Below are 26125 nucleotides of genomic sequence, written 5' to 3' on the forward strand. Positions count from 1 at the left end.
ATCCTATCCTTCCAGAGTCACCATACCTCAGTGGTTTTCTCACAGTGATAAGGCAACCTAATGATGGAGAAAGCCAACCTCTCATTCCTAACACCCACTGGGTCTGCAATATGTTCACCCACAGTAGTATACATTATGCTTGCTTCTGTAAAACCAGATTTGAACATGCACTACATGAACAAATAGCTATTTATAATTTAAAAATGGAAATGTCTTCATTCAGTGTCAGATGATAGGGGGCTGCAGTGTTGAGCTGTTGTCAACACTTCTAACCCAAAATAATATTAGCCTATAAAAGTCTACAGGATTATTTTCCTCTATATTTATTCATTAAAATATCGCTCCACACAGAATTGCAAATAACCTGCCACCTGCTTGGATGATATTTATATATGCCTAGGTATGAAGACAAAACAACGTGGGCACAGCCACACAGGTACTCTGGTTTAGGCTATGTAGGTCATTATCAGTGAACCTGCTGATAATTTGGGGTCGAGGATTATTTTAGATCATGGCGGATTCAACTAATCACGTACTCTTCCCTATCGCTCCAGCCAAAAGCAAAATGCACGACAGAACAGTACAGTACAGTATGAGAGTACACTAACAGCGGCGGAATAAGTAATTAGCAACCACGATGAAGTGCACAGTAGCCTACACATTTCTGTTAATTGCAAAAATGAATTTTGAAAGAAATATGACCTAATCGAATAACGAATTAAATCGCGAGTGATCAAATCAAATGCATTCACCCGTATGCATGTACAAGTAGCTTACACTCATTAACAATCTAATGAAAAATGGCTTCCCTGGATCCAAGATGTAATGACCTAATATCTAATATCCACCATAATTCAGTGGTCCGCTCTCTCCACATTAAAATCGTGTGCTAAAATAATCACCCTTTGCACAACGTTGTCCAATGCGACTAAGCTATAACAATATCATCTGTTATGTAGTTATTGCAAAAAAAAAAATGCTCGTTCTTTTGCATGAAATCATTCTTGACGTCGTTGTTATTAGCTAGCACTGCTGCTATAGCCACTTGGCGGAACAGAACAGCCGTGTGTGTGCGACGCACTTCAGCGGAGTGAAGCGATGCTAGTGACCCATACAAGGGTACTACCCATGTAAAGTTGAGCTACACATTTTAGGAAGACGAATGTTTTGCAGTGGACTAAAAAACTAAAAGAAAAAATATAGCAACTGACGTGTTTGACAGAGTTTGGAACAGTTATTTTTCCGGATGTACTATTTTGTGCAAACTTGCAGAAGCTTTAACGACCTCGCGACTAAAGATTCCAGAACAGAGCAGAAGCTAACTGTTAGCATCCAAGCTACATCCACAAGCGAGGTACCAGATACGTTAGCTCGGTAGTTTTTTGGGGATTGCCAGCATGGAGCTGGTGAGCCTTTGTCGGGACTGGTTGAAGACTTGTCTCCGGCAGTAACTTAGACGAACCACTCGCCACAAAGCTCAAGTTGTTGGTGAGCTTGCTAACCATAGCATTATCCATCTAACTGTTAGTTAAGAAGCTAGCACCGCCGCACAACCTGCCTTCTTCCTCCGAACTGCACTTCCCCCACTCTCCCTCCAGCCGGCGAGCCGCAGCGTTTAGTCCGGTACATAAAATGAAGCGACCATCAGCGTTTTGGGAAGCTGTGTGGCTGTTTTTGGATTCTGCTGATGTATGAGGAGACGATATTGTTTTTGTGAGGTGAGTTGTTCCTTTATTATCTTTGGACTTTTTGCGACAGGAAAACCTAAAGACACATCAACCCTGACCTTAGACCGGGTAATGTTAGCTCCACTATGGGTAACATTTAGCTGTTAGCTTCAAACCAGATGGATCCGTCTACTTGCTGGAGAACTAGCTATATTACCTGGGTGCTGGACTTTAGGTTGATTTATGTTTCACGTTGGTTTGGATACAAGGTGTTATCCACAGAATAACCGCTTGACGTTTTAGAAGTCCACGCGCCCGTGCATGATCTTTGGGTTTATTTTTCGTAGTTTTACCCCTTCGGACTACTTCGTTGCTACGTCACCGTTGGTAGTAAGTAGCTTTTCCGTTCCAGTGTGTCGCCAGTGACGCGGGCTAAGGCTATTTGCTGGATAGAACCAACCCTTTGAAGTCGGTGTTTACATTGAGGAATAGTGCTTAGCTTTGCAATTATTCAACTATAAAAAAGCCCCAATAGCCTTTTCTCACCGTAACACTGCAACAAATAGCAGCTGCCATTAGGCTAGCATTGCAAAAATAAGAACAGTAACGTTCAACGTGAAAGTTAATGTGTAGCGTTAACACTTTTAACCTTAACTGAAGCTAGCAAGGTGTTAAGACGTTAACTTCATGTCATCACTTTTCTCTGCACATTGACCACTTCATTTTTAGAGTGAAAGACATTTTAGTTTTCTTCCATATTTGTGTGACAGGTTTTTTTGGGACGTAAGTTTGTTGTCGTTTCCAGTGTTGCTGCCACCGAATAACGTTTATTAACGTGACGTAGATTTAACGATTCATATAGCTATTCATGCTGTTGTTTACCGCCTTTGTTGCCATTTTGCTAAACAGCGTTTTTAATGTAACGCCATGCATTGTGTGTGTTAGGTTGTTATAGCGCCGCTATGTTTCGTTTATTTTTCTAACTGGACGATTGGAATTCAAAACACTTACACAATGTTGATAAAGGTGCACGTACTGTACATTGTAGTTGGTTCGGTGTTAATTCGTTGCTTTTGATTAGTGTTAATAACCAACGAGCAGAATTAGAGGGCACCCAACTGCCTCAGTGAGACTGAATAGGAAACATTTCGAAATGTGTGAGGTTGATTTTTTTTTTTTTGTGTATGATGGCACAGTTTTTTGTTTTGTAACTGACGAAACACTTGCGAGTCTCTAAGCTGGATCTGTTTTGCAAAGCTATTGTCAAATGATACAATTTATTAAGGAAATAAGCAACGCATCAACGACGGGTTTGTCCATTGTTTTCTCACATTTGGAGATTAACTATGATATACTGGTGAGGCTGTGATGTATCATGTATCGAGTAAAATAACATGTCGATCTGCTCATTTTTTATAGCCATTAAACGTTTAAACATGACACGACCTCATATTGTTAGCTGTGGGTGGAAGAAACGTATAGCCCGTCCAGTTCGGCATTGCTTATTTAACATTTTTTTTTGTTGTTAATGGCGTGAATCTCATAGCGGAACCATGATGCGAGCGACAAAGGTTCTGCACGAAAGGAGCCCCGCTGCAACAGGAAGTTCTACACACGGAAGTTGTGTTTTCTTTGTGTATCCCGATTTATGGTTGTTTTATTTGGGGGAAAACACCATTTTAGTTTTATCATTTTGTGCTTTTTCACACAGCAGTTAACCCCATTTGGATTATGCATTGCTGGGTAAATAATAACTTGGATTGTTAAGGCGGTTTCTGATCGATCTGTCTTCTGTAACCCTCGCGCTATTTTCACGAGTTTGCGAGTAAGCTCGGTTGCATTAGTGCTAACGATAGTAAAGATTAACACAGGGGAAACCGTCTAAAGTGAGGGCATAACAGCCATGTTTAATTGCTTGCATTGCTGGTTGTTAGTCTTTATGTGAAAAGTGCTTTTGGTTGGGTAGGGAGCATCGTGTGTTGTATGTTGTGGCAAAGAAAGATGCATTTTGGGGATACCTCTATATAGGATGAATAACATATGTTGGCTAACTAAAATGTCCTTTTCTATTTTGTTAAGTGGGGACCTACATACTGAGCTGTTCGTTTGTGTGGGAGAAAACTGAAATCCCATGCATTTAGTATTTTTCAGTTTCAGATTTATTGTCACCTTCATTACACTTTGTTAACAGACTGATGATAATGGCATAGCCAGGTATCAGAGAGATTGCACATGTTTGCGTGCTGTGGATAGTTTTATTAAACTATACTGCTGTTGCTTAATATGTCATTATGAAGTGTTTCTACTTATGTTTTTGAATTGCAGATCTCTGTCAAGGAGGTCAAAATCAGTACAGGGGATGGACGAGCAGAAATCAAACTGCGAAGAAAATGACTCTGAACCAACAGGTAATGTGTTCTTTCTTTTTAAAATTTTCTCCATGTCCCCACGTCTTCCATTATGAATGTCCACTATTCTGCGGGAAGATGAATAATATCACTATGGGCTTTTGCTCTGAAAGAGAGATGACCATGGTTGAGAACAGTTGTTCATTTTCCCTCAATAGAGATTTGTAGAGATAATCTATTAGAGGTGATAATAGCAGGTAAATTAATATTAGTTTGGTGAAAGCCATTCATTCCCGTTAAGGTTTTCTTGTCTGTTTTCAATCTCTAGCTGATGACAATGCCCCTTCAAAGCAGCTTGTCTCCTCTGAGGAGGAGTCCCAAGCCCTTCCTGCTGCAGAGGAGATGTCTGGTGCTACTGCAGCCTCATCCAGCACTCCTGTGTAAGTTATTCATTCTGAGCCTAAATTATATTGTTTATTGTTGTGGTATATATCCCAAGAAGCTGGTCATGGTGGGCAACACAAAAAACTGAGTGTTTCGTGTTTTTAACTATTTTTTTGTGGTTTCACAGAGAGAGCACTCGAGCTTGTGCGCTTTGTAACTGCGTGGAGCGGAGCCTTCATGGACAGCGGGAACTGAGACACTTTGGGCCATCTTTTGAGCGGCCGAATCTCAAGCCATCAGCTTCCCCACTGCCACAGCCCGGGAATGATGACCTGTCTTCCATTGGATTTTCAGACTCCCCTTGTCTGGCATCACTCTTTGACGACTCAGGTTGAACTCCAGATATTATTTTGATTCATTTAATTTGTGTACTATAAATACTTGCTTTCAATAATTAATCGTATTACCAATGTTGTGCTTTATAATGAACAGGGGGCTGTTTGGTTCATCACTGGTGTGCAGTGTGGTCAGAAGGAGTGAAGCGGATAGAGAATGAAGAGCTGGAGAATGTGGATAAGGCCGTTATCTCAGGGACACAGCGGGTAAGTGCACTTTCCATAGACTTGGAATAAGATGATATTGGTTGAGAATATAAGGCTTAACAGGCTTCCTTCATAAAATCTTACTTGTCATCATTGGTTTGTTCCAGCTTTGCGAATATTGCAAAAGGCTGGGCGCAACCATTCAATGCCATGCTGAGGGCTGTTCGCGGTTCTACCACTTCCCCTGCTCGGCAGCCAGTGGATCTTTCCAGTCTATGAAGCAGTTGGTCCTCCTCTGTCCAGAGCACATAGACAAGGCAGAGGAGTTGGGTAAGAGAAACAGACATATTTGTCAAAATTGTCCTTACTTAGGGCATGCTCACAGTACAACGCATATTACAAACAAAGTTGAAACATTTTCAACTTTAAAAAAATACTTTGCTTTACCAAACATCAGCCATCCCATACCCATTCATATGTTTGTGTTTTTTTTTTTACAGCAGGTGAGGAGGCTTGGTGTGCAGTGTGTGACTCAGCGGGGGAGCTCACAGACTTGTTGTTCTGTACGGGTTGTGGCCTACATTATCATGCAGCCTGTCTGGAGATTGGTGCCACGCCTATCCAGCGGGTGGGATGGCAGTGCCCAGAGTGTAAAGTGTGCCAGACTTGCAGGTGAGTCAAACTGCATCCAGTAGTGGCAAATGTGATGTAGTGCCTGAACGTTTGCATTATATTTACATTGTTTTGTACTTGAGCTTTATTTCCCCTCTTAAGAGAAATGTCTTTATTCTTAATTTTTCCAGACAACCAGGAGAAGACTCCAAAATGTTGGTTTGCGATGCTTGTGATAAGGGCTACCACACCTTCTGTCTCCAGCCAGCCATGGATTCTCTCCCCTCTGACCCATGGAAATGCAGAGTAAGTCATATTTTTCTTTCAACTTGGTACAAAGAGATGCCCTTGCCTCACAAACTTACTGTGAGAGCAAGTTCACTTACTTTTTAGAAACTGAATGCTCTAAGTTCTTTTATACCAGTATATCTGAAAGAGAGCTCTTTTTAACATGCTTCTTTGATCATTTGGTTTACATTATACCTCCACAATCTGTATTTTGTCAGAGGTGTCGTGTATGTATGGAGTGTGGTGTCCGTGGACTATCGCTACCAGGTTCAGCCCAGTGGTTTGACAACTATGCTGTGTGTGAGGGCTGCCAGCATCACCGAAGCTCTATGTGTGGTGTGTGCAACAAAGCTGCCAACCCATCTGGCACTCTGCAGTGCTGCAGCATGTGCCACAGGTAATTACAATAGTGTTCGTTTGAGGTCGCTATCACATGTGGGTTTCTTGCTTATATTGTCATTAAATAATACTTAATGATCTCTTCATTGTCTTAGGTGGGTGCACAGCGAGTGTGCTTCACCAGGGGAGCTTCCAGAAGCAAAATGCATTTGCCGGCTTTGCGGAGAGGATCGGCAGCAGTCTGTCACTCAACCATACACCGCAGAGATACACACCAGAGAGGTGTCTGAGGAGACTGAAGGATACATGGATTTGGTGGAGATGACAATCCAAACAGATGCAGACATGGTGAGAGAAGAACACACAGACTTGTCAGAGGTGACACCAGGACAGAGAGGCACATCAGAGATGGGTCAGGCCGAAGCTACGACTGACAAAGAGACACCCATGGACCTGGGTAAGCCTGAGTCATAATTCAAAAGAATGCCACTTGTTTATGTAAACTACACCGTGGCCACATAAATGTTTCTAAATGTAGCATCTTAAGCAGTTCAGAATATTTGATGATGGCCATGTACTTGCATGATTCTTGCAATTTCTAGGTTGTATGTTCATGGTTGAATGCACTTATTGTAAGCTGCTTTGGAAAAAGCATCTGCTAAATGAATGTAATGTCATATGATTAAGCCTAAGATGTTCCTCTCACAGTTAACTACTTTTGACTTTAGAGGTAAAATCTGCAGCTGTTGAGACAACAGACGTTCAGGAGAAAATTATGGAGGACGAGTTGCCGGTAGCAAAAGAAGGATTGGCTTCTGAGACGCCTGCTGCTCCGCTTGAGTCCACAGGTAAACTCAGAACTCACTGTAAACATATTTGAAAATGAACACAAAGCAGTGCTTTATAATTTGTATGATGGTGTGCTGTAACTAATGATAGATTTTTTTATGTTTACACTAATAACCACACATTCCTTAATCTCAAATGTAGAGTGTGCAAGAAAAGAACAGAGGGCCTCTTGTCTAGCTGTTGATGGAGAGACGGCAGAAGAGGCAGCCAGCCAGGTGACTGAAGCCAGCCCTTCCCATGACCCCACAGCAGAAACACAGTCCGACAACCCTAATGTAGAACCAACACCGGTGTCACAGCAGGGCCCTGAAAATATGGAGGTGGAGAAGAAAGAGGAGAAGAAGCAGGCCACTCCCTCAGTGGAAGCAATACCAGAGTTATTAAATAATGGCTCTGGTGGCACACCTGTCACAGAACCATTCAGTAAGGATCCACCAAAGTTACCAGCTTCTCCTGCCTCTGTGGTCAAAACGGAGTATTTGCCCATGGATGATCTGCAGGAAAGAAGTCCATGCCCGGACCCCCAGTCTCCTTCTCCACTTTCTTTATCCATAGATACACGAGAGACCCTCTCATCTATGGAAATGGAGGGAAGGTTACTACCTCACTCTGAAGAGGATGAGGATGAAGAGTATGATGAGCAAATGAAAGGAGAAGGACTTCATCACGAGATAAAGCAGGAGCTCCAGGAGGAAGATGATAAGCGTGAATTGCTGCTGGACGAGATGTCTAATATGAGCCATGGAGACGAGAGCAGCAGCGGCTTTCTGGGTTCTCCAGGAGAACCCGATCCTCAGCTCTCCATGGAGTTTGGCCTTGTACCTGCTGGCCGCTCACACACAGATAACCTGCTCACAGAGACTGATGACTCGCTTCCCTTCGAACCCTTCAGAAGCGACAGTGAGAAAGCAAAACGCAGAGGATCCCCAGGCCGCTCACGGGTCAAACAGGTGAGGTCACTTCATACAAAGTAGTCTGTTTATTGAGTGATTTTGCTTTAACAGCTGACAGTGTGCTTTAACTCTCATTGTTGTTTTTTATGCCATTGTTACATTGACACAACATTGACACTGAAATGGGCTTTCCTCGGCTTGTAGGGGAGAAGCAATAGTTTTCCTGGGAAGCGCAGACCTCGGGGGGGCGGTGGAGGGAGAGGGCGTGGTGGGAGGTCTCGCCTCAAAGCCATGGCCTCCTGTATTGATGCTTTCTTGGTGAGCGGAACTTTACGTGACATTCAGATGTCCTTTTATATTCTTTCACTTTTATAATATGGTCAATATATTGGCAGTATGTTTAACTGTTTATTCCCTTGTTCACAGCTAAGCATGACTACAGAGACTGGAATAAGTAAGGAGGAAGATGATGAGGAAGATGACACAATGCAGAACACAGTGGTTCTGTTCTCAAACACAGATAAATTTGTCCTGCTTCAGGTACATCGTATGTTGCAGTAACACATTTAATTAACCAGCTATATAACTACAGTTACCACATTTAAATACAACTCAAATACTCTTCTCTGCCTCTCTTTTAATTTTTCCATTGACTTTGTCTCCTCTGTTTTAGGATATGTGTGTTGTGTGTGGCAGTTTTGGAAAGGGTGCAGAGGGGCAGCTGTTGGCTTGCGCTCAGTGTGCCCAGTGTTACCATCCTTACTGTGTGAACAGCAAAGTAAGCACAGAGTTATCCTTTGATTTATTTACCATTTTTTCATCAGTGTATTTTTTTTAAAATCAAGATAGATTAAACCTGATATCTTCTGTAGATCACCAAGACGATGCTCCGTAAGGGCTGGCGCTGTTTGGAATGTATTGTGTGTGAGATGTGCGGAAAAGCTTCGGACCCCTCCCGTCTGCTGCTGTGTGATGACTGTGATGTCAGCTATCACACCTACTGCTTAGACCCGCCCCTGCACAATGTTCCCAAGGGTGGTTGGAAGTGCAAATGGTAAAAACTAAACAAAATGTAAACGCACAATGCTTCATTCAGCCTTGTAGCTTTGAATGGGGTCAAATGGAAATGAATACATGTAAATTTGCATATTATGTAAAACACTCATGCCTCAGCCCTACATTAGCAATTCCGAGGCCCATATCTCTGCCACTTGCTTCTGTAGCAACAGAAAAAAATTGTTGCAACACTCAAATTGGCATCTATGTTTTTCAGTATATATTTTTAATACATTTAAGCCATATATTTGTTACAGAGTGCTTCACTATTTCTGTGCAGGTGTGTGTGCTGTGTACAGTGTGGTTCCCACTCCCCTGGCTTCCACTGTGAGTGGCAGAACAACTACACACACTGTGGCCCCTGTGCCAGCCTCGTCACTTGTCCAGTATGCAGAGAGAACTTCATGGAGGAGGAGCTGCTGCTGCAGTGTCAATACTGTGATCGGTGGGTGCTGCTCATTAGAACTTCACATGCACACACACACACACACACACATACAGATATTTATGAGACTGCAGCTAATGAAGACAAGCGGGGAATGGATTATTGATGTATTTTTTACATCATGAATTATTCCATAACATCTTTGATTTGCGGTGTGAGTTATGAAAAGTATGTGTATCAATGTATTTCTGTGTGCCTTTGCAGATGGGTCCATGCTGTCTGCGAGAGTTTGTACACGGAGGATGAGGTGGAACAAGCTTCTGATGAGGGCTTTGCATGCACATCCTGCAGTGCATATGTTCCAAAACCTGTGGGTAAGTCCCAGGCTGGTACTATTTTAAAACTGAAGGGACAAAGACTGGTTTTAAAAATATACACAGTATATATAACATGATTTTCTTTTTGCTTTCTCTACATGCTTTTTGCCTTTGTTCACAGTAGTAGAGTCAGCAATTATGGCTTCAATAAAGATCAAAGAACCAGGTTAGTTGATTTTGCTTTTTCATGTTTATTATCACAAGCCCATATTGCATTGTCATGTTTTGTTTGTTTTACTGTAAGTCACTGAAATTTGCATATTTGTCACTTTTGCAGAACCCCAGTTCTACAGGTTGGAGGGTGTGTGGCTGACAGAGTCGGGTATGTCACTGCTTCGCAGCATCTCCATGTCTCCCCTGCACAAGAGACGGCAGCGTCGCTCCCGTCTCGGCACTCTGTGTTGTGAAGGAGGTCCTGATGGAATGGATCTGAGGGAGGTTGAAGATGGGGAGGATGGAAAAGGTTTGCACACTTTTGGCCCATCCATTACTGTATTTTTCAGAGGTGTTTTTCTCCTTTTTTAATCTAAGACTTAGTGCAAATTCAATGTTATCGTGTAGGCTGTGGGGAGCCCATGGAATGTGAATCCAAGATGGAGAACCCTGGAAGCCCTGACAGAGAAGGTGGTGCAGAAGGAGGCACTGAAGGCATGGCTGACTGCGAGGGTCTCAAAGGAGGAGCAGAGGAGACAGATGATAGCAAAAAAAGAAAACGGAAACCCTACAGGCCTGGTAAACTAACCAGAATTTCACAAAACAACTTCCTCAAAGATGTATTAGCATGCACAAAATAGTAACAAATATTTATTTATAAATTGTACCAGGAATTGGAGGCTTCATGGTGCGACAAAGAAAGTGTCATACGCGCATGAAGAAAGAATTTTTTGCCCAGCTGGCTGGAGAGACTACCTTAGATGGACAGCCAATTGAGAGAACCATTGATGAAGGTCAGTCATGGCGGTACACTGTTGAATTGGATTTCCTCCAATATTAAAATGTTAAAAATATTTCCATAATTCAGAAAGTAGTAGTGACTAAATGGGATGGGGCGTCAGTGCTTGACTTGGTAACATTTTGATAGTTATTAAACACGCAATATTAGCCTTGCATGAAAAAAAGGCCACTTCGTTGACACAGCAGGTGTAAAGGGACCGTTCAAAAAAGTTGATCCTGGCTAAACTTTTGCTACACTTTCATGTCATCCACTAATGTCCATGGCTCTTTTTTTTTTTATGCATGGCTGTTCTTGGTCTGAACACCCTCTCATTATCCTTCCATTACTAGGGGCAGAATAACAGCATATGTTTTCTGTTAATATTGTAAATTTGGGAAACTGAATTGCATGGTTATATATGTGTAGGACCTCACCCTGACACAGATAACATAATGGATCCTAAACCAGTGGAAGGTGAGGAACAGGCCAAGAAACGTCGGGGACGGAAGAAGAGCAAACTTGAGGACATGTTTCCAGCTTATCTCCAGGTTTCAAGTCTCTTAATGCTTTAAACAGTTTTGAAACTTGTGATAACCAGGGGAAAAATATTAATATCTGAAATGCTTGTTATCCGATTCAGGAGGCTTTCTTTGGGAAGACACTAATAGACTTGAGTAAGAAAGCTGTGATGATACCCCCAGGGCAGAGGCCAGGTGCATGCCTTGTCCGACCTTCTATACCAGCATCATCAGGGGTCAAAACTTATGCCCCAGAAAGTAAGAACACTAACTTGACCTATGGCACATGAAAACTGCAATTTATCTGTGACACTGGGTGTAGAAAAGGTTAGTGCCTTTGTGACCTTTGTTCTTCTCTCACTAGCTGAGGATCGTGTGGTGAAAGATAATTTTCCTCTCAAGCAAGAGGCGGGTGAAGCCCCCCAGGCTCAGGGAGAAGGTGCAGGTAAGTGTCTGTTTGACTTTTTGCTACTGGTTTGTTGTTATGGCCTTTGTGTAATTGCAGGTTGTTTTAAAATGTATTTCATATGCATTTATAGGAGTTTCTGCACCATCCTCATCGCTGAAAGACCAAGTGTCAACTGATCCTCCTGACTCTGATGCAGAAAAAAGTGAAGGTAGTCCCCTGAGAGGATACTTTAGTCTATACAGTATGCAAAATTAACTCCCGGTAGATTTAATACATGATGTTCACATAATACCTTACATGATCTTGTCCTTGTGTGACAGGTCTTCCGCAAGGAGTGGAGAGTCAGGACTCTGAGCAGTTCTTCAGGAAGGTTCTGGGAGTGTCAGACGGCTCCCCTTTAGGGGGCATGAAGCCCATCTTGGAGGGCAGTAAGGGAGAACTCAATCGTAATGCTCTGCCTCAGAGAGCTCTCCTCTCAGGTGTGTACAAGGGCATGTCTGCAGATGACTATATCATTAAACCATATTAGATAAATATATACTTTTTGCCACTATTGTCCCTGTGTTGAAATTTTAAGTTCAAAACCATATTTGTTGAATGATTGACTATCAAAGTAAGGCTTGCGTGAAGTTCAAATTGGGATTCAAACATGGAAAATCTTTTACAGGGTCCCTGCCCTCAGCTGGAATGATGGATGCCTTTCCTGGCCTCTCTCAGTCACCGTTCTTTGATATGCGGTAGGACCAGTACTGAATTGCCTACTGCATTTTATTTTACAATTATCTGTAGTATGTACCTCTGCAACAACTCATGCTGTAGATCAAAGTGTAAAAGCTAACACACAATTTGAGTTAGTTGTTGACACATGTAAGCCTTTTATTTTATATAAGACAATAACATCTCATATGGTGTACAGGGACCGAGGAGGACTGTTCAGTCCAGACGGGGGTGAGGAGAGCCCCTGGGCCACTCCCTCTACCCCAGCAACACCCTCTTCCCCACCTACCCCCACTGAGGCAGAGGGTGATGGGCTATCCTACAACCAGCGCAGTCTCCAGCGCTGGGAGAAAGATGAGGAGCTGGGAGAACTCTCAACCATTTCCCCTGTGCTTTATGCCAATACCAACTTTCCCACTCTCAAACAGGACTACCCAGGTAAGTTTGGAAGAAGTATGTCACCAATATATGCTGCCATTTATTAGACTAAACAGAATTTTTCATAGTGATATTTATATCTCTGTTAGTTATTGAGCAGCTGTTAAATATTTCTCCTATCACAGACTGGGCTAGTCGCTGTAAGCAAATCATGAAGGTCTGGAGGAAAGTGTCAGCTGCTGACAAAGTTCCATATCTGGTAGGTTCTCTTTTTAAAAAAATATATATTTAAAAAAAAGGATTGATTTATATTGCCTTATTGTTTCTTGCAGTTCTCTTGAAACACACATTTCTGAAATGAAATCATTGACGCCAGGTTCTTGTTATTCTGGGTTTAAATTGTCCTCAATTGCTTATGGTACCCTCACTGCTTTGTAGAAAGCCTCAAGTGAAAATATCACCAAACAGAAATATCTGAACCTGTTACTCATATTTGAAATGTCTTGTGGGTACTGTGTATTAGAACCCCAGTGAGGCATTCAGCAATAGGATGATCCACATTTAGCAAATTGTTAATTAACTGATAATTTTTTCTCTGCAGAAGTTAAAAAAATCCAATTTAAATTCTTTAACATTCTTTTAATTATCCATATATTTCTTTCCATAGCAAAAGGCCAAAGATAACCGGGCAGCTCAGAGGATCAACAAGGCACAGAAGGTGATTAAAGCAGCAGCATCCTTTTGTAAAGTCGAGGTGAATGAAAGGTTTGGTACTTTTCATTAGAGTTGTGGTGCAGATTGTTAATGCTTCTTCTGTGCTTTTGTCTTCCCATAGCAGGCAGAGAGTCAGGTGTGCAGACCAGTCAAGACGGAGGGAGTGCGTGTGAAGACCGAACGGCCCAGTTTACACCTCCAGATCCCTCCACCTTCAGGCTCTACATCAGTCTCCTCCCAGCCCAGCTCTGCAGGAAGCCCATTTCCCTTCCCTCCAGATTCAGGATCATCCTCTGTCTTTTTCTCAGATGGACCTGTGAAGACCCCAGGGTCAGCTGAAATCCGGACAGATCCATTGGCCAAGCTTCCTCCTCAGTCACCCCATTCTCACTCTCACCCAACCACACCCTTCTCCAATGCTGGGGCCAGCCCCTTACAGGCCTCTTCCTCAGGTTATTCCGCTTCCGGCCCACAGGGCCCTCCTCAGGGACGGCCAGCCAGTCTTGGCCCCTTTGACATGCAACCAGGAACTCCTGGAACCCCCAGACGAGCTCAGCAGGTTGACCCCTACTTCAGGTCACAGCTGCAGCAACAACAGGGTCATCTACCACAATCACAGCAAGGCTCCCAGGAGTCTCTAGGACCTTCAGAAAGTCCTCATTTAAGAGGCGCTGGGCTTGGGGAGTCACCCATCTTCTCGCCACCCCACAGTACCCACTATGGAGACCCTTTCAGAACCCAGCAAGGGATGGGACGGCCAGAATATGGTTCATCCCCATCACCCTCTGCAGTGGCTTCACCAGCAAGCACGGGGCAGTACAGGGCTGATATGAGTGCACCTTCTCCACGAAGACCTGATCTATCCGCTGGCTCTCCTGCTGGGATGCTGGAGGCTGGGGATGGTTTATTTAAGGCACCTATGACGCCACGAATGCACCCAGGGGAGGGTGGGGCACTTCATCCTGGAGCTTCCCCTAGCCACCCCTCAGAAGGCTATAGGCAGTCTCCCTCCCATCCTTTCCCTGACCCCCACACCCAGCCACCACTGACTCCCAGGCCGCAGTCAGGTGAAAATTGTTCTCTTGGACCCCAGAGACACCCTGTAGCTCAACAAGAACTATGCCCTAGAGTGCCCTCCAGCCCTCAGTCCCAGGGCAGCTCACAGTCTCCCCACACTCCTGGTGGCCTCTCCAATGATGCTTACTCTGTCCATTCTCCTGCTACCCCTCGTTTCCAATCCCCGGACCCTTGTTCTCAGCCACCTTCAAGGCCACAATCTAGAGACCCTTTTGCTACTATACACAAACCCCCTCGTCCCTCCTCTGTTGCCCCAGAGGGAACTGCAAATTACAAAAGCTCTCCTCATCCTAACCAGCCACCTCCACCCCATCCAACCAACAATTCCATAGGGGATCCTCTCTCTGGAAAACCGTCAGCACCTCCTACTTTCAGCCGCAGCCCCACCACAGGAGGCTTCCAAGTAAGCCAACAGCAGAGTCAGATGTTACAGGGTCAGCTTCAGCAACAACAGCCACTAGCTCAGCCAAATATGGGGACAGACAGCTTCAGCTCAAGGATGCAACCTCCGTCTGGATCTCAAGAACTATCCACTGTCCGCCCTCCAGACGCACCTCATCAGCCAGCTTTGCCAGGCACTCAAGAAATGCCTGACATGTCAGCAGTGCAAGACCCTGCATTAGTAGGCCTTAGCCCCTCTGAATTGGAGAAGCACCGACAGGTATCAAAATATTAACCAGTGAACGGTCATGCTATGCACCGTTTAGGCGTTTTGCTAATTAGTGCTTCTTATGTTTTTTTAGCGACTGAGACTGAGGGAATTCTTAATCAGACAGCAAATGCAGAGAAATTCCATTAGACAAGAGAAGGAGGCTGCTGCTGCTGCTGCCGCCGCCGCCGCCGCCGCCGCCTCTGCTGCTGGTGGCAGTGCTTCCCCTGGCTGGTCTGGAGGAGAGATGGGAGCCTTTCAACAAGACAAGATCCACAGAGCACCACCACCTTATCCACAGGTACACACCTTGAGCAGTATTCCATAGTGTGATGTAGCTGTTAGGAAGATGTCTTTGTATGGCCTCTATACAATCCCAGCAAATAGCTACTCCGTTTAAGAATTCCTGACTGACAATGTATAAATGCAACATTTTACTATAATTGTTACATCTGCCTCTATTTGATGTTATTACTGCCTTTAGGATCGTGCTGCAGCTACTTCTGCTGGACCTCAGGCTTCTGTTGCAGGAAAGATGCCTTTGGCTGTTGGAGGCATGGAGGACAAGCTGATTCGGCCACCACCTACAGGAACCCCTGCCATCATGGACCCTAGTGCGCTAAGGTAGCCACATCATTAAAGTAGATTCATAATTGGTGTGCCATAATACGACTTGGTTCCCTTTACACATTTAAAACTTTCCCCCCACTGTTTGAATAACGGTAACCCAAGACATTTAAGCATCTCATCATTTTGGTTTGTTAAAATTATAGCATGTTTTCTAGCTGTATACATATCCAAATAAAAACATTCCTAAATTGTAATGTAACTGGAACTGATTTGGTAATTTAATAACCCACAAACTCAAATTGTTCACAGAAATTATTACTTAATTAGACCCCTTAATTAGTCCCATCTTCAAAATTCTGTAATACAGTAAACACTGTTCGGATTGAAATATATTTTTCTTTTGTGTGTCTCTGTCCTTCAGGCTACCAGGGCCCACCAGACCTCAGGGCATGTTTGCTCGTCCACCATTCCCTCCTCAGTGGCAGGGCCAGGCTTCAGGTCCAAGGAGATTCCCCCAGCCTGGCATGGAGGCGATGGGGATAAGGCACAACCCCAACCCTGCTGTCAACATCCAGGGTATGGAAGGCATGGGTAACCCTCACACCATGATACCAGGACATGGAGGAGAGCCTATGCAGCCAATGGGTCAAGGACCCCCACCACAGTTCATTGAATTGAGACACAACTCACAGAGGCTACCCTTACGACCTCAGTTTATGCCCCGGGGACCCCAGCCTAGACCACGTCTCTTTGTCTCACAGCAAGAGATGGCAGCACCTTATGTTCAGCAACATCCCATAGCTCAAGCTGGTGGCATTCAAACAGAAGTGGGCAGCAACTCACAGCTGGGATTACAGCAGGGTGGACTGTCAGTTTTACTGCCTCAGCAGTCTACAGGCCCAGGAACACAACAGTCCCACCTGCCCCAGGCAGCTACTTCCACTCCAAACATTCCCAGCACTGAGCAGCATCAGCATCGACAAACAAATCTAGTCACACAACCCCACCCTCCCACAGCAGAAAGTAGTGAGGAGCTGCCGGAGCATGACCTTGAGGGGCTTGGGGATGCTCCAGGGGATGGAGGTGTGGAAGATGAGGACGATTTGGCTCTAGACTTGGACCCTGACAAAGGAGATGATGACTTGGGCAACCTGGACAACCTTGAAACCAATGATCCACATTTAGACGACTTGCTTAACAGTGATGAGTTTGACCTGCTTGCTTACACTGACCCTGAACTGGACCAAGGAGACCCTAAAGATGTCTTCTCAGACCAGCTGCGGTTGGTGGAAGCAGAAAGTGAGGCACCTTCATCTTCTTCTAAAAAGACACATGTTAAAGTGGAAGGAAAAGCCAAGGTGGAGCCTAGGCATAAGTCTCTCACAACAGCCCCTGACACTGCAAGAGCGTCTGCTACCCAACTTCCGATCTCTGCAGAAAGTGTTGATATCAACAAGGTCAAAGTAGAGGACAGAGGTCTGACACAGCTGCATCCAGGACAGATTGTGGTGAAAGACGAAATAGGAGAGGCTGTGTCAATGCTTCTTGGTAGGACCACACCATCAGCCAAGCCTGCTCAACCAGAAAACCAGTCAGCTTCACTCAGTTCTGTTAGATTAGGGGGACTTCCGTACCCCCTTCCAGGCCAAGCTGATGCATTGCCTTTTCCTCCAGCAGCTCCACATGCAGGTATTGGTGATGATCCGCTGGGTCTGCCTGATGTAGGGGGACAGCACTCCCCTGCTGTAGATTTGGCAAAGGTAGAGAGCTCTTTAGATGGGGAATTGCCCCTTCTAATACAGGATCTGCTGGAGCACGAGAAGAAGGAACTACAGAAGCAGCAACAGCAGCAACAGCTTAGTTCTCTACACCAGGGAGGCATAGGGCCTAATTTTCCGGGCCTCTCAAGTCAACAGCCAAACCCTCAGGCACCAGGGCAGATAATGCTGCCACACCACCATCGTCCCCCACCCCAAGGAATGATGGCTCAGCCAGGACTGGTACCCCGTGCTCCTCACATGTTGCAGCAGCAGCAGCAGCAGCAGCAGCAGCAGCAGCAAAGGCTTATGGGAACAGGAATGGCACCGCCACCTCACATGAACATGGTTCAGCAGCAAGCCATGGTGAGGATGGGACAGCCAGGGATCCATACAGGTGTCAATCATCCCGCACAGCCAGTAGTTAAACCACCTTTGGCCAACAACTTCTTCCCAGATAAAGGTAAGCGCTGTGGCTTATTGCTGTCATCACTCTGCGTAATGATGTTCTTTTATTACTATATCAACAGACTTTGTGTTATTCCTTTATTGCAGATTTAGACAAATTTGCCACTGATGACATCATGGATCCCATTGCCAAGGCAAAGATGGTGGCACTTAAGGGTATCAAGAGAGTGTTGGCCCAGGATCCAATGGCTGTTCCCTCTGGCATTAACAGGTATTTATTGTTGTGTAAAACTATTACACATTAGTTGGGAATGTTTTGGTTTTCATTCAATAGTTTTACGGTCATTTTAATATACATAGAAAAACCTTAATGGAAATGACAGAAATTTTTGAAAAAAACCTAGCAAGCGCAACATCATCATACTTCTGACACCCAACAGAGTTTCCCTGTTTTTTGTTGACCTTTGCCTGACTCATTGGTTGCTTGTAGTAATGGCAGATGCTGGATAGAAAAAAGGAAGTTGAGATTTGCAGCTCATGTTGATTTTTTTTAAAATTATAAATTAATAAATAAATATAGGTTCAGAAGCAAGCACACAGCTGCTGACAGCCGTGTCCTAGTTTTACGGTCTAAAGTTATCTAATATCAACACAAGAGGCATAGGTTTATATAACTACATGCCCTTACAGATAATTTTTTGGTATTATGCAGGTATAGTAATATGTTTTGCTTTCTCTTCAGGCAACAAGTTTCTCTGCTTGCCCAAAGGCTGGCCACAGCCCCGGGCACAGATCCAGGTCAACTTGTGTCTGGACCTCCAAAGGTATGCCGTCTTTCTTGTCAGAAGTGATTGATTTCTTTTTAATAATTGTGTGCATCGAACACCAAGGAATATTCCTTGTATGTGAAAACGTATTTGGCAATAAACACTTTTCTGATTCTGATTTACTTTTAGTTTAAGTTCTATGCCGCTGATTTATCTAAATGCTTTCTTTTTGTGTTTAGGAGGGAGAAATGAGTGATCCTACCCAGTCGAGGCCTAACCCTCCCCAATTTGTGCAAGGAATCATCAGTATGTTCTACCAACAGTGCCTCTTGCTTAAACTGTATTTAGTAATTAGGAATAGGTTTTATTGCTGTACCCATACTCTTATGGTTGTCTTAAGTTGTTGTGTTCTGTTACAGATGATGCAGAACAGCACCAATATGAAGAATGGCTTCTTCACACCCAGCAGTTACTCCAGATGCAGTTGAAATTTTTGGAGGAGCAGATTGGAGTTCACCGCAAATCACGCAAGGCACTGTGTGCCAAGCAACGTACTGCTAAGAAAGCTGGCAGGGAGTTTGCTGAGGCAGATGCAGAGAAACTTAAGTTGGTTACAGAAGAGCAGAGCAAAATTCAGAAACAGCTTGACCAGGTGTGTATAATTTAGAAAATCTGACAACTGCATACACCTTTTATGAGAAGTTTACAAATGTGCCAACAACAACAGCACTTGGCTTCTTGATTTGCAAATTTATATCTGTTCATAATTATTCTGCTCTAGGTACGCAAGCAGCAAAAGGAGCACACTAATCTCATTGCAGAGTACAGAAGCAAGCAGCAGCAGCATCAGCAAAGCTCAGGCATTCTTACCCCAGGTCATTCTGGACAAGGGGGCCCTCCTCACATGTTTCCCAAGATGCCTGGCCAGATGATGATGGGCCAACAGGCAACACCAGCAATGGGCCAGCACCCTGGTGTGATTCCCCAAGGTGGAATGCCTGTCAGGATGCCCCAAGGGCAACCCTTTATTGGTGGAGCTCAATCCCAGCTTTCTGCAGTTCTTGGAGCCAGTGGTGCCAGGGCCCCAGGTCCTCCTGGGGCTCCAGCAGGATTCTTCCCACAGGGGCCTGGGATGCAAGGTTCAGACCCCAGGTTGCTTCAAGAAAGACAGCTTCAACATAGGATGCAGATGGCAAAGCTTCAGCAACAACAACAACAACAACAACAACAACAACAGCAGCAGCAGCAGGTGATGATGGGCCAGCAACCGATGCCACACCCAAATCAACAGTCTGGCTTAATAGCTCAGCCACAGTCCGTTATGATGGGGAACCCACTTATTGCCCAACAACAGGCAAACACTCAACAGGGAATGCTAGCCACCCAGGTCAATCAGCAGAACATGGTGCAGGTTACACAAGGAATGGTTGGAGGCCAATCTGTGGCTCCATTGCCACAGAACCTCGCAGGAAGCCAGCCTATTAACCATGCTCAAGCCATGATGGCAGTTCCACAAGGGATTATGGGGAACCCACCAGCTGCACCATCACAACAACAGAGGCCTCAGCTGATGATAGGTCAGCAGGGAATGGTTGGATCTCCAGGTCATCCTGGCCTCAGGGGTCCCCATGCTCAATTGACTCAACAACAACAGAACATTCTGGCCCAACGCATGCTTGCATCTCAGCAGCAGCAAAATGTTGCAAAGAATCTGGCCCACCTTCAGCAGCAGCAGCAGCAGCAGCAGATGGTACAGCAAAGACAACAAACACAGTTAATCAGTCAATCCAGCCAAGAGCAAGGAGTGCTCTCCCAACCCTCTACACCTCAGATGGGCTCCTCACCTACAGCAGGAAGTATCACGCCCCAGCCACAGGGAGCAGCAGACCAAAACGCAGGCCCAAAAGAGGCTGGGATCCTCAGCCCGGATTCAAGAACACCACCACAACAGAGTGGACCGTCCACTCCCAATCAGATGTCCCAGCTAGGCTCTGCAAATGATCATCAAACTGACTTGGGACGGCAGCAATTACAACAGCAGCAGCAGCAGCAGCATCAAAACCAGGTTTATATGGCCCAGCAGCAACAATCAAATCCCCAGTCTGTGCCTGAGCAACAAACGGGTTTGGTTGGAAACCAGCAAACTGGTGTGCTTCAGCAACATCAGCAACAACTTCCACTCACTCTCCAGAGGCATGGTTCCCTCAATGTTGATAAGCCCATTTTGATGACTGTTAAAGAGGAAGGGAAACCAATTGATTTATTAGCTCAGCAGCAGCAGCAGCAGCAGCAACAACAACAACAACAACAACAACAACAGCAGCAGCAAACGGTTCAGAATACCATGCATCAGTCACAAGATCCCAACATCCAGCAGCAGATCATAGGCCACAACCACCCTGGCCATCCACAGCCCACAGTGATGGGCCATAGTCCACAACAACAAGCCCTTATGGCCCAGCAGCAAAAACAACAGGCCATGATGGGCATGATGAGAGCCCAGCAGCAGGGGATGATGGCACAGAGGCCTGGGGTTCCAACTGGACAGATCCGCACCCCCATCAACATCCAGGCTATTATTGCTCAGAATCCTCAGCTCCGCAATCTCCCCCCAAACCAGCAGATACAGCACATCCAGGCCATGATTGCTCAGAGGCAGCTCCAACAGGGACAGATGCTGCGGATGTCAATGGGTCAAGGCCAGCAAAGTCAGCTGAGGCCTCACATGCCACCAGGACAGATGCCACAGGTTGTGCAGCAGATGCCATACAGAGCCATGGGAAAGCCAGGGTCAGTAGGCACTCAGCAACAATCAGGCATGTTGGGCCAACAACCCGGTGTTGCTCCCCAAATTCAGCAGGGGATGATGGTCCCTGGGCAACAACAGCCACAATTAGGGGAGATGATGCAGCAACATGCTATGAGAGGCCAGGTACCAGTGCCACCATCTCCCATGGACCAGAGCCGTATTATAAGGCCAGCATCTCCACGTCAGCCAATAGCCAACTCTCCTGGGCATACATTCAATCAAGCTATGGGGATGCGTCCACCCAATCCCAACCAGAACCAACAAGCACTAATGGCAGCTGCAGGCCGCATGCAGGGTTCTCCCTCCCATGCATATTCTCCAAGAGGTCCCTTTGGCATGAGCCCGGCCCACCCGGCCTCACCTCATTCATCCCATGTCTCCTCACCTTCTATAGCTGACAGTAGGGCTGGAAGGGGGAGTCCGTACAGCCACATTAAGGCATCTCCACTCAGGTCACCCGGAGCCAAGAGTCCGCTTGATTGTCCGGGACTGAAAGTAGAAGTTCAGACACCGGGCCATGAAACTTCTCTCTCCGCCTCAGTTATCCCCAATGGTCAACAAAAAGGCATGAATGTACATCAACAGATGCAGCAGGTCACAGAGAGTCATGGTCCTCCAACACAACATGGTTCAAGAGTAGGGGAGCTATGCAAGATGACTCTGCAGAACATTAAACAGGAACCAAGAGAGGTTCAGTGTGATGGTGCGCCAGAGGCTCATCCTGGGGCTATAAAGCGAGAAGCAATGGGTGAGGCAGTTACTGGGAACAACACTAGCTTTATTAATGCTGGAAACATGGCCGGAGACCCTGGGACTCAGGGTCCTCGATCTGAGACTGGACAACAACTACTACAGAAACTCCTGAGAACCAAGAACCTACAGCTTGGTGCTCAGAGGCCCTCTGAAGGCATACACAATGAGATCAATGGCCACATAAACAGCAAACTAGCAATGCTGGAACAAAAACTTCAAGGGACTCCAAGAAATATGGAGGTATGTTTTTCATTAATTTTTTTTGCTCTCATCATGTTGTTTGTGGGGAAAGAATCTCACATTCCTTTTCTTGACCCTTACAGGATTTACAGTCTATAACAAAAAGGGCTCCTGCACAAAAGCCAAAGCGCACTAATAAGGCAGTTGGAGACCGAGGGCCTAACGCACGAAAGAAGAATAAGAAGGAAGAAGTCGGAAAAAGTGCTGAAGCCCTGATAAAGCAACTCAAACAGGTAAATGGTTGGCAAAAATACATTTTCTAAATGCCTATTCTCATTGATGTTTTGAAAGGCTAACAGACATTTACTCTTCAGGGTCTCTCTCTGCTGCCCCTGATGGAGCCTTCGATTTCTGCCAGTCTGGACCTGTTTGCCCCTTTTGGAAGCAGCCCTGCCAATGGCAAAGCCCAGCTAAAGGGGTCCTTTGGAAATGCAGTGCTGGACAATATCCCAGACTACTATTCTCAGTTACTCACAAAGGTATAACTCAGCTGCAACATGCACTAACTGTTAGTTGTTGCAAGCTGGTTGTTGTTTAATACTACTTCAAGAACAAAGTCTTTAAAAAACAAAGTTGGTTTATGATTATAATATTTTGTGCCTTCACAGAGTAACCTCAGCAACCCACCAACACCCCCATCCTCCCTGCCACCTACTCCTCCACCTTCAGTACAGCACAAACTGCTGAATGGAGTGACTGCTGGGGAGGAGCTGTCTGAGGGTCAGAAAGACACAGAGCCAACGGAAGAGCCAATGGGTAGGCTAAACATTGAGGGATTTGACATGAAATTCTGTTCAGAATTATTGAATTAGTATTTGATCTAAGGCTGTACAGTGATTTCTTTGTTAATATTTTATAATTTTCCTTGCAGATTCTGTTAAAGAGGAAGTAAAGAGTGTAGACATTCTAGCAGCTCTCCCCACTCCACCACATAACCAGAATGAGGACATAAGGTACAATAGGACAATTCTCTTGAGTTCTTTGTCAACCAGAATAAATGGATTTGCTGGGGGGCTATAAATGTAGGAAATGTCTTTCTTACAGGATGGAGAGTGATGACGAGGATGCCACAGAAAGCATAATCCCGGCATCATCGCCTGAGAGTAACGTAGGAGATGAAACGCCCCGTTTCCCTCACCTACGGGAACCTAAAGAGGAGGAGACAGAGAGAGCAATATCCCCCATCATCCCCCTCATACCTCGCACTGCCATCCCAGGTATTATACAATACTCTGGTTAGTTTAAATCTACTTTAATTTTTACCATTGAATCTAATTATACTATTAAAATGCCAGCTATAATATAAAAAAAAAAACAATGTGCACATTTTCTTTGGTAGCTTTCCCAGAAAACAAACCATTCGAAGCCCCTGATAGCAAGGCAGTTCCCACATCCAACCATTGGGAGAAGACCAAAAACAATGAAGTGTCTGTTACCTTCACATTGTCCTCTGCTGCAGCCAAGGTACTAAGCCATGATATCATTGCACCTTTTTTAAACCTAAAGACTTAAGACACAAACTTAAACTGACTTTTTTTTCCAGAAACTGAACCATGTCATGATGGCCATGGCCCAGCTGCTTAATATTAGGATGCCAGGTTCTTATGAGGTGACGTTCCCTGCCCAAAACCCTGATATGGCTGGAGTGGAAGGGCCTGGGAAAGGACCTGAACAGTCAGGTATACATTTACAGATTATTGTTCATTTGGAGTGTCCTGTTGTGTCATTGGGTCAGGACAATCATGACAACGGCCTGCAAGTGTGGCTCATGACTTCTTTTTTTGTCACATGACAAGTATCCTGAGCCATTTGCATCTAAATTGTAATATCTATTAAAGGGAACAAAATGTCAGTGTTGGCCTTTTTCAGCCTCTTAAAGTCAATCTTTTGCATTTAGCTTGAGCATGTGAGTTGACTACACTATTAGGGGGGCACTCATATTTACATTGCTCTCAAGCATGAATGCAAGACCTTTATGTTTAGTAATCCATAAATAAAGACTAATATTAAGGTGGTCATGTTTTCCAGGGGCTCTGTGTACAAAGGATGGAGCTTCACCCAGTCAAGACGAGTGGCTACGGCAATTTGATGTGTCTCTGCCAGGCTGTACACTGAAGAAACAAGTGGACATTCTGGCACTTATTAAACAGGTCGGTTATTACAATCTTGGGAACCATATGAATTATTGATCTTTTTTATCATATGCCACATACTATATATTTCTTGTTAGCTGTAGATCTCATGATTGCATTTGTCTCATAGGAATTCCCAGATAAAGAAGACAAACCACCCCAGCACTGTTACACAACCAAAGTAAATGACTTGGATGTGCGCCACCTTCCTGCTATACCAGTGGAAGAATCTCCACCCCCATCACCATCACCTCCACATCCTCCCTTATCTCTGCCAGTCCCAACTACTGAACCTAGTGAAGCTGAACCCAAAAAAACAGCTTCTCCACCCCCGCCTCCTTCCAGTCCCACCATTGCCAAGATCAAGACTGAGCCTCAACAGGATGATTGTCCACCTATCGAAGCTGCTCAACCAACTGATGTCACAGAGTCTGAAGTTGATGCTCCAGAGTCAGTCACTGATCTAGCAACTGCCTCTGCACTTCCAGATCCTACCACTCCTACCGAAGATCACCTGAGTCTTACTATCAAGGAGGAGGACTTGTCCACTGATCCTCAACCTCCTAGGGATTCTCCTAACAACATGGAATCTTCCCCGAAGGCTATCAAGCAGCGCAGGCCTCTCTCCCCTGATGAGGAGGTGGTACATCCGAAATTGAAAAAATGGAAGGGGATTCGCTGGAAGCGTCTTCAAATTGTCATAACAATACGAAAGGGTGGGTCGAAGAAAGAGAGCAGCCGTGAGGTGTCTGAGCTAATGGAACGCCTGCGTATTACTCTTCGACCGGACAGACTGCCTCGGGATAAACGTAAATGCTGCTTCTGCCATGAGGAAGGCGATGGAGCCACAGATGGGCCTGCCCGGTTGCTTAACATTGATGTGGACTTGTGGGTGCACCTCAACTGTGCCCTGTGGTCCACAGAGGTGTATGAGACACAGGGAGGTGCCCTTATCAACGTGGAGGTAGCCCTGCGTCGTGGATTACGGACTCTTTGCGCATACTGTCAGAAAACGGGTGCCACAAACAGCTGCAACAGAATGCGCTGCCCGAATGTGTACCACTTTGCCTGTGCCATCCGGGCACGCTGCATGTTCTTCAAAGACAAGACCATGTTGTGCACCCAGCATAAGCTGAAGGGCCCCAGTGAAGACGAACTTAGCATGTTTGCTGTTTTACGGCGTGTCTACATTGAGCGTGATGAGGTGAAGCAGATTGCCAGCATCTTACAGCGAGGTGACCGTATCCACCTGTTCCGTGTTGGTGGTCTCATCTTTCATGCTGTTGGCCAGTTGTTACCATCCCAGATGGCCAACTTCCACTCACCCACTGCAATCTTCCCTGTCGGCTATGAAGCCACACGCATCTACTGGAGCACACGTGTACCCAACAAGCGCTGTCGCTACCGTTGCCGCATCAACGAAGACGATGGTCGCCCACTGTTTGAGGTGCGTGTTCTGGAGCATGGCCTGGAGGATTTGCAGTACCGTGACACAACTCCAGAGGGTAAGATCTCATACACTGCTCCCACTTTATGTTACATATAATCTCTGT

The 26125-nt window shown here is 45.3% G+C and overlaps 1 protein-coding gene across 6 annotated transcripts in view; it reads left to right on the forward strand.

Annotated features, from left to right (window-relative positions):
* The first annotated feature begins 1140 nt into the window (after positions 1 to 1140).
* kmt2d (lysine (K)-specific methyltransferase 2D) overlaps positions 1141 to 26125 on the forward strand; it is a 29862-nt gene continuing 4877 nt past the window's right edge. Inside the window, exons 1-49 of one of the 6 annotated variants that reach the window (XM_083919914.1) lie at positions 1141 to 1718; positions 3993 to 4075; positions 4344 to 4455; positions 4587 to 4789; positions 4892 to 5001; positions 5109 to 5271; positions 5442 to 5613; positions 5745 to 5859; positions 6060 to 6238; positions 6336 to 6637; positions 6909 to 7028; positions 7171 to 7979; positions 8127 to 8240; positions 8349 to 8462; positions 8596 to 8700; positions 8795 to 8976; positions 9259 to 9423; positions 9628 to 9737; positions 9862 to 9906; positions 10018 to 10203; positions 10302 to 10472; positions 10565 to 10687; positions 11101 to 11222; positions 11315 to 11450; positions 11557 to 11637; positions 11732 to 11809; positions 11922 to 12080; positions 12269 to 12338; positions 12518 to 12756; positions 12882 to 12955; positions 13364 to 13414; positions 13532 to 15148; positions 15231 to 15437; positions 15621 to 15760; positions 16128 to 17926; positions 18019 to 18142; positions 18614 to 18695; positions 18878 to 18944; positions 19058 to 19290; positions 19420 to 22440; positions 22524 to 22673; positions 22755 to 22919; positions 23049 to 23196; positions 23312 to 23393; positions 23485 to 23675; positions 23780 to 23904; positions 23984 to 24119; positions 24469 to 24590; positions 24703 to 26077. In XM_083919914.1, coding sequence (XP_083776040.1) covers positions 4027 to 4075; positions 4344 to 4455; positions 4587 to 4789; positions 4892 to 5001; positions 5109 to 5271; positions 5442 to 5613; positions 5745 to 5859; positions 6060 to 6238; positions 6336 to 6637; positions 6909 to 7028; positions 7171 to 7979; positions 8127 to 8240; positions 8349 to 8462; positions 8596 to 8700; positions 8795 to 8976; positions 9259 to 9423; positions 9628 to 9737; positions 9862 to 9906; positions 10018 to 10203; positions 10302 to 10472; positions 10565 to 10687; positions 11101 to 11222; positions 11315 to 11450; positions 11557 to 11637; positions 11732 to 11809; positions 11922 to 12080; positions 12269 to 12338; positions 12518 to 12756; positions 12882 to 12955; positions 13364 to 13414; positions 13532 to 15148; positions 15231 to 15437; positions 15621 to 15760; positions 16128 to 17926; positions 18019 to 18142; positions 18614 to 18695; positions 18878 to 18944; positions 19058 to 19290; positions 19420 to 22440; positions 22524 to 22673; positions 22755 to 22919; positions 23049 to 23196; positions 23312 to 23393; positions 23485 to 23675; positions 23780 to 23904; positions 23984 to 24119; positions 24469 to 24590; positions 24703 to 26077 — 14443 coding nt within the window. In that variant the 5' untranslated portion in view covers positions 1141 to 1718; positions 3993 to 4026. Of the gene's footprint in view, positions 1719 to 3342; positions 3411 to 3992; positions 4076 to 4343; positions 4456 to 4586; positions 4790 to 4891; positions 5002 to 5108; positions 5272 to 5441; positions 5614 to 5744; positions 5860 to 6059; positions 6239 to 6335; positions 6638 to 6908; positions 7029 to 7170; positions 7980 to 8126; positions 8241 to 8348; positions 8463 to 8595; positions 8701 to 8794; positions 8977 to 9258; positions 9424 to 9627; positions 9738 to 9861; positions 9907 to 10017; positions 10204 to 10301; positions 10473 to 10564; positions 10688 to 11100; positions 11223 to 11314; positions 11451 to 11556; positions 11638 to 11731; positions 11810 to 11921; positions 12081 to 12268; positions 12339 to 12517; positions 12757 to 12881; positions 12956 to 13363; positions 13415 to 13531; positions 15149 to 15230; positions 15438 to 15620; positions 15761 to 16127; positions 17927 to 18018; positions 18143 to 18613; positions 18696 to 18877; positions 18945 to 19057; positions 19291 to 19419; positions 22441 to 22523; positions 22674 to 22754; positions 22920 to 23048; positions 23197 to 23311; positions 23394 to 23484; positions 23676 to 23779; positions 23905 to 23983; positions 24120 to 24468; positions 24591 to 24702; positions 26078 to 26125 lie in introns of those variants that run through there. The other 5 variants (XM_083919917.1, XM_083919918.1, XM_083919916.1 and 2 more) reach the window with 5 other exon arrangements.

The sequence above is a fragment of the Echiichthys vipera genome, assembly GCF_963691815.1.
Source record: "Echiichthys vipera genome assembly, chromosome: 9".
NCBI lineage: Eukaryota > Metazoa > Chordata > Actinopteri > Perciformes > Trachinidae > Echiichthys > Echiichthys vipera.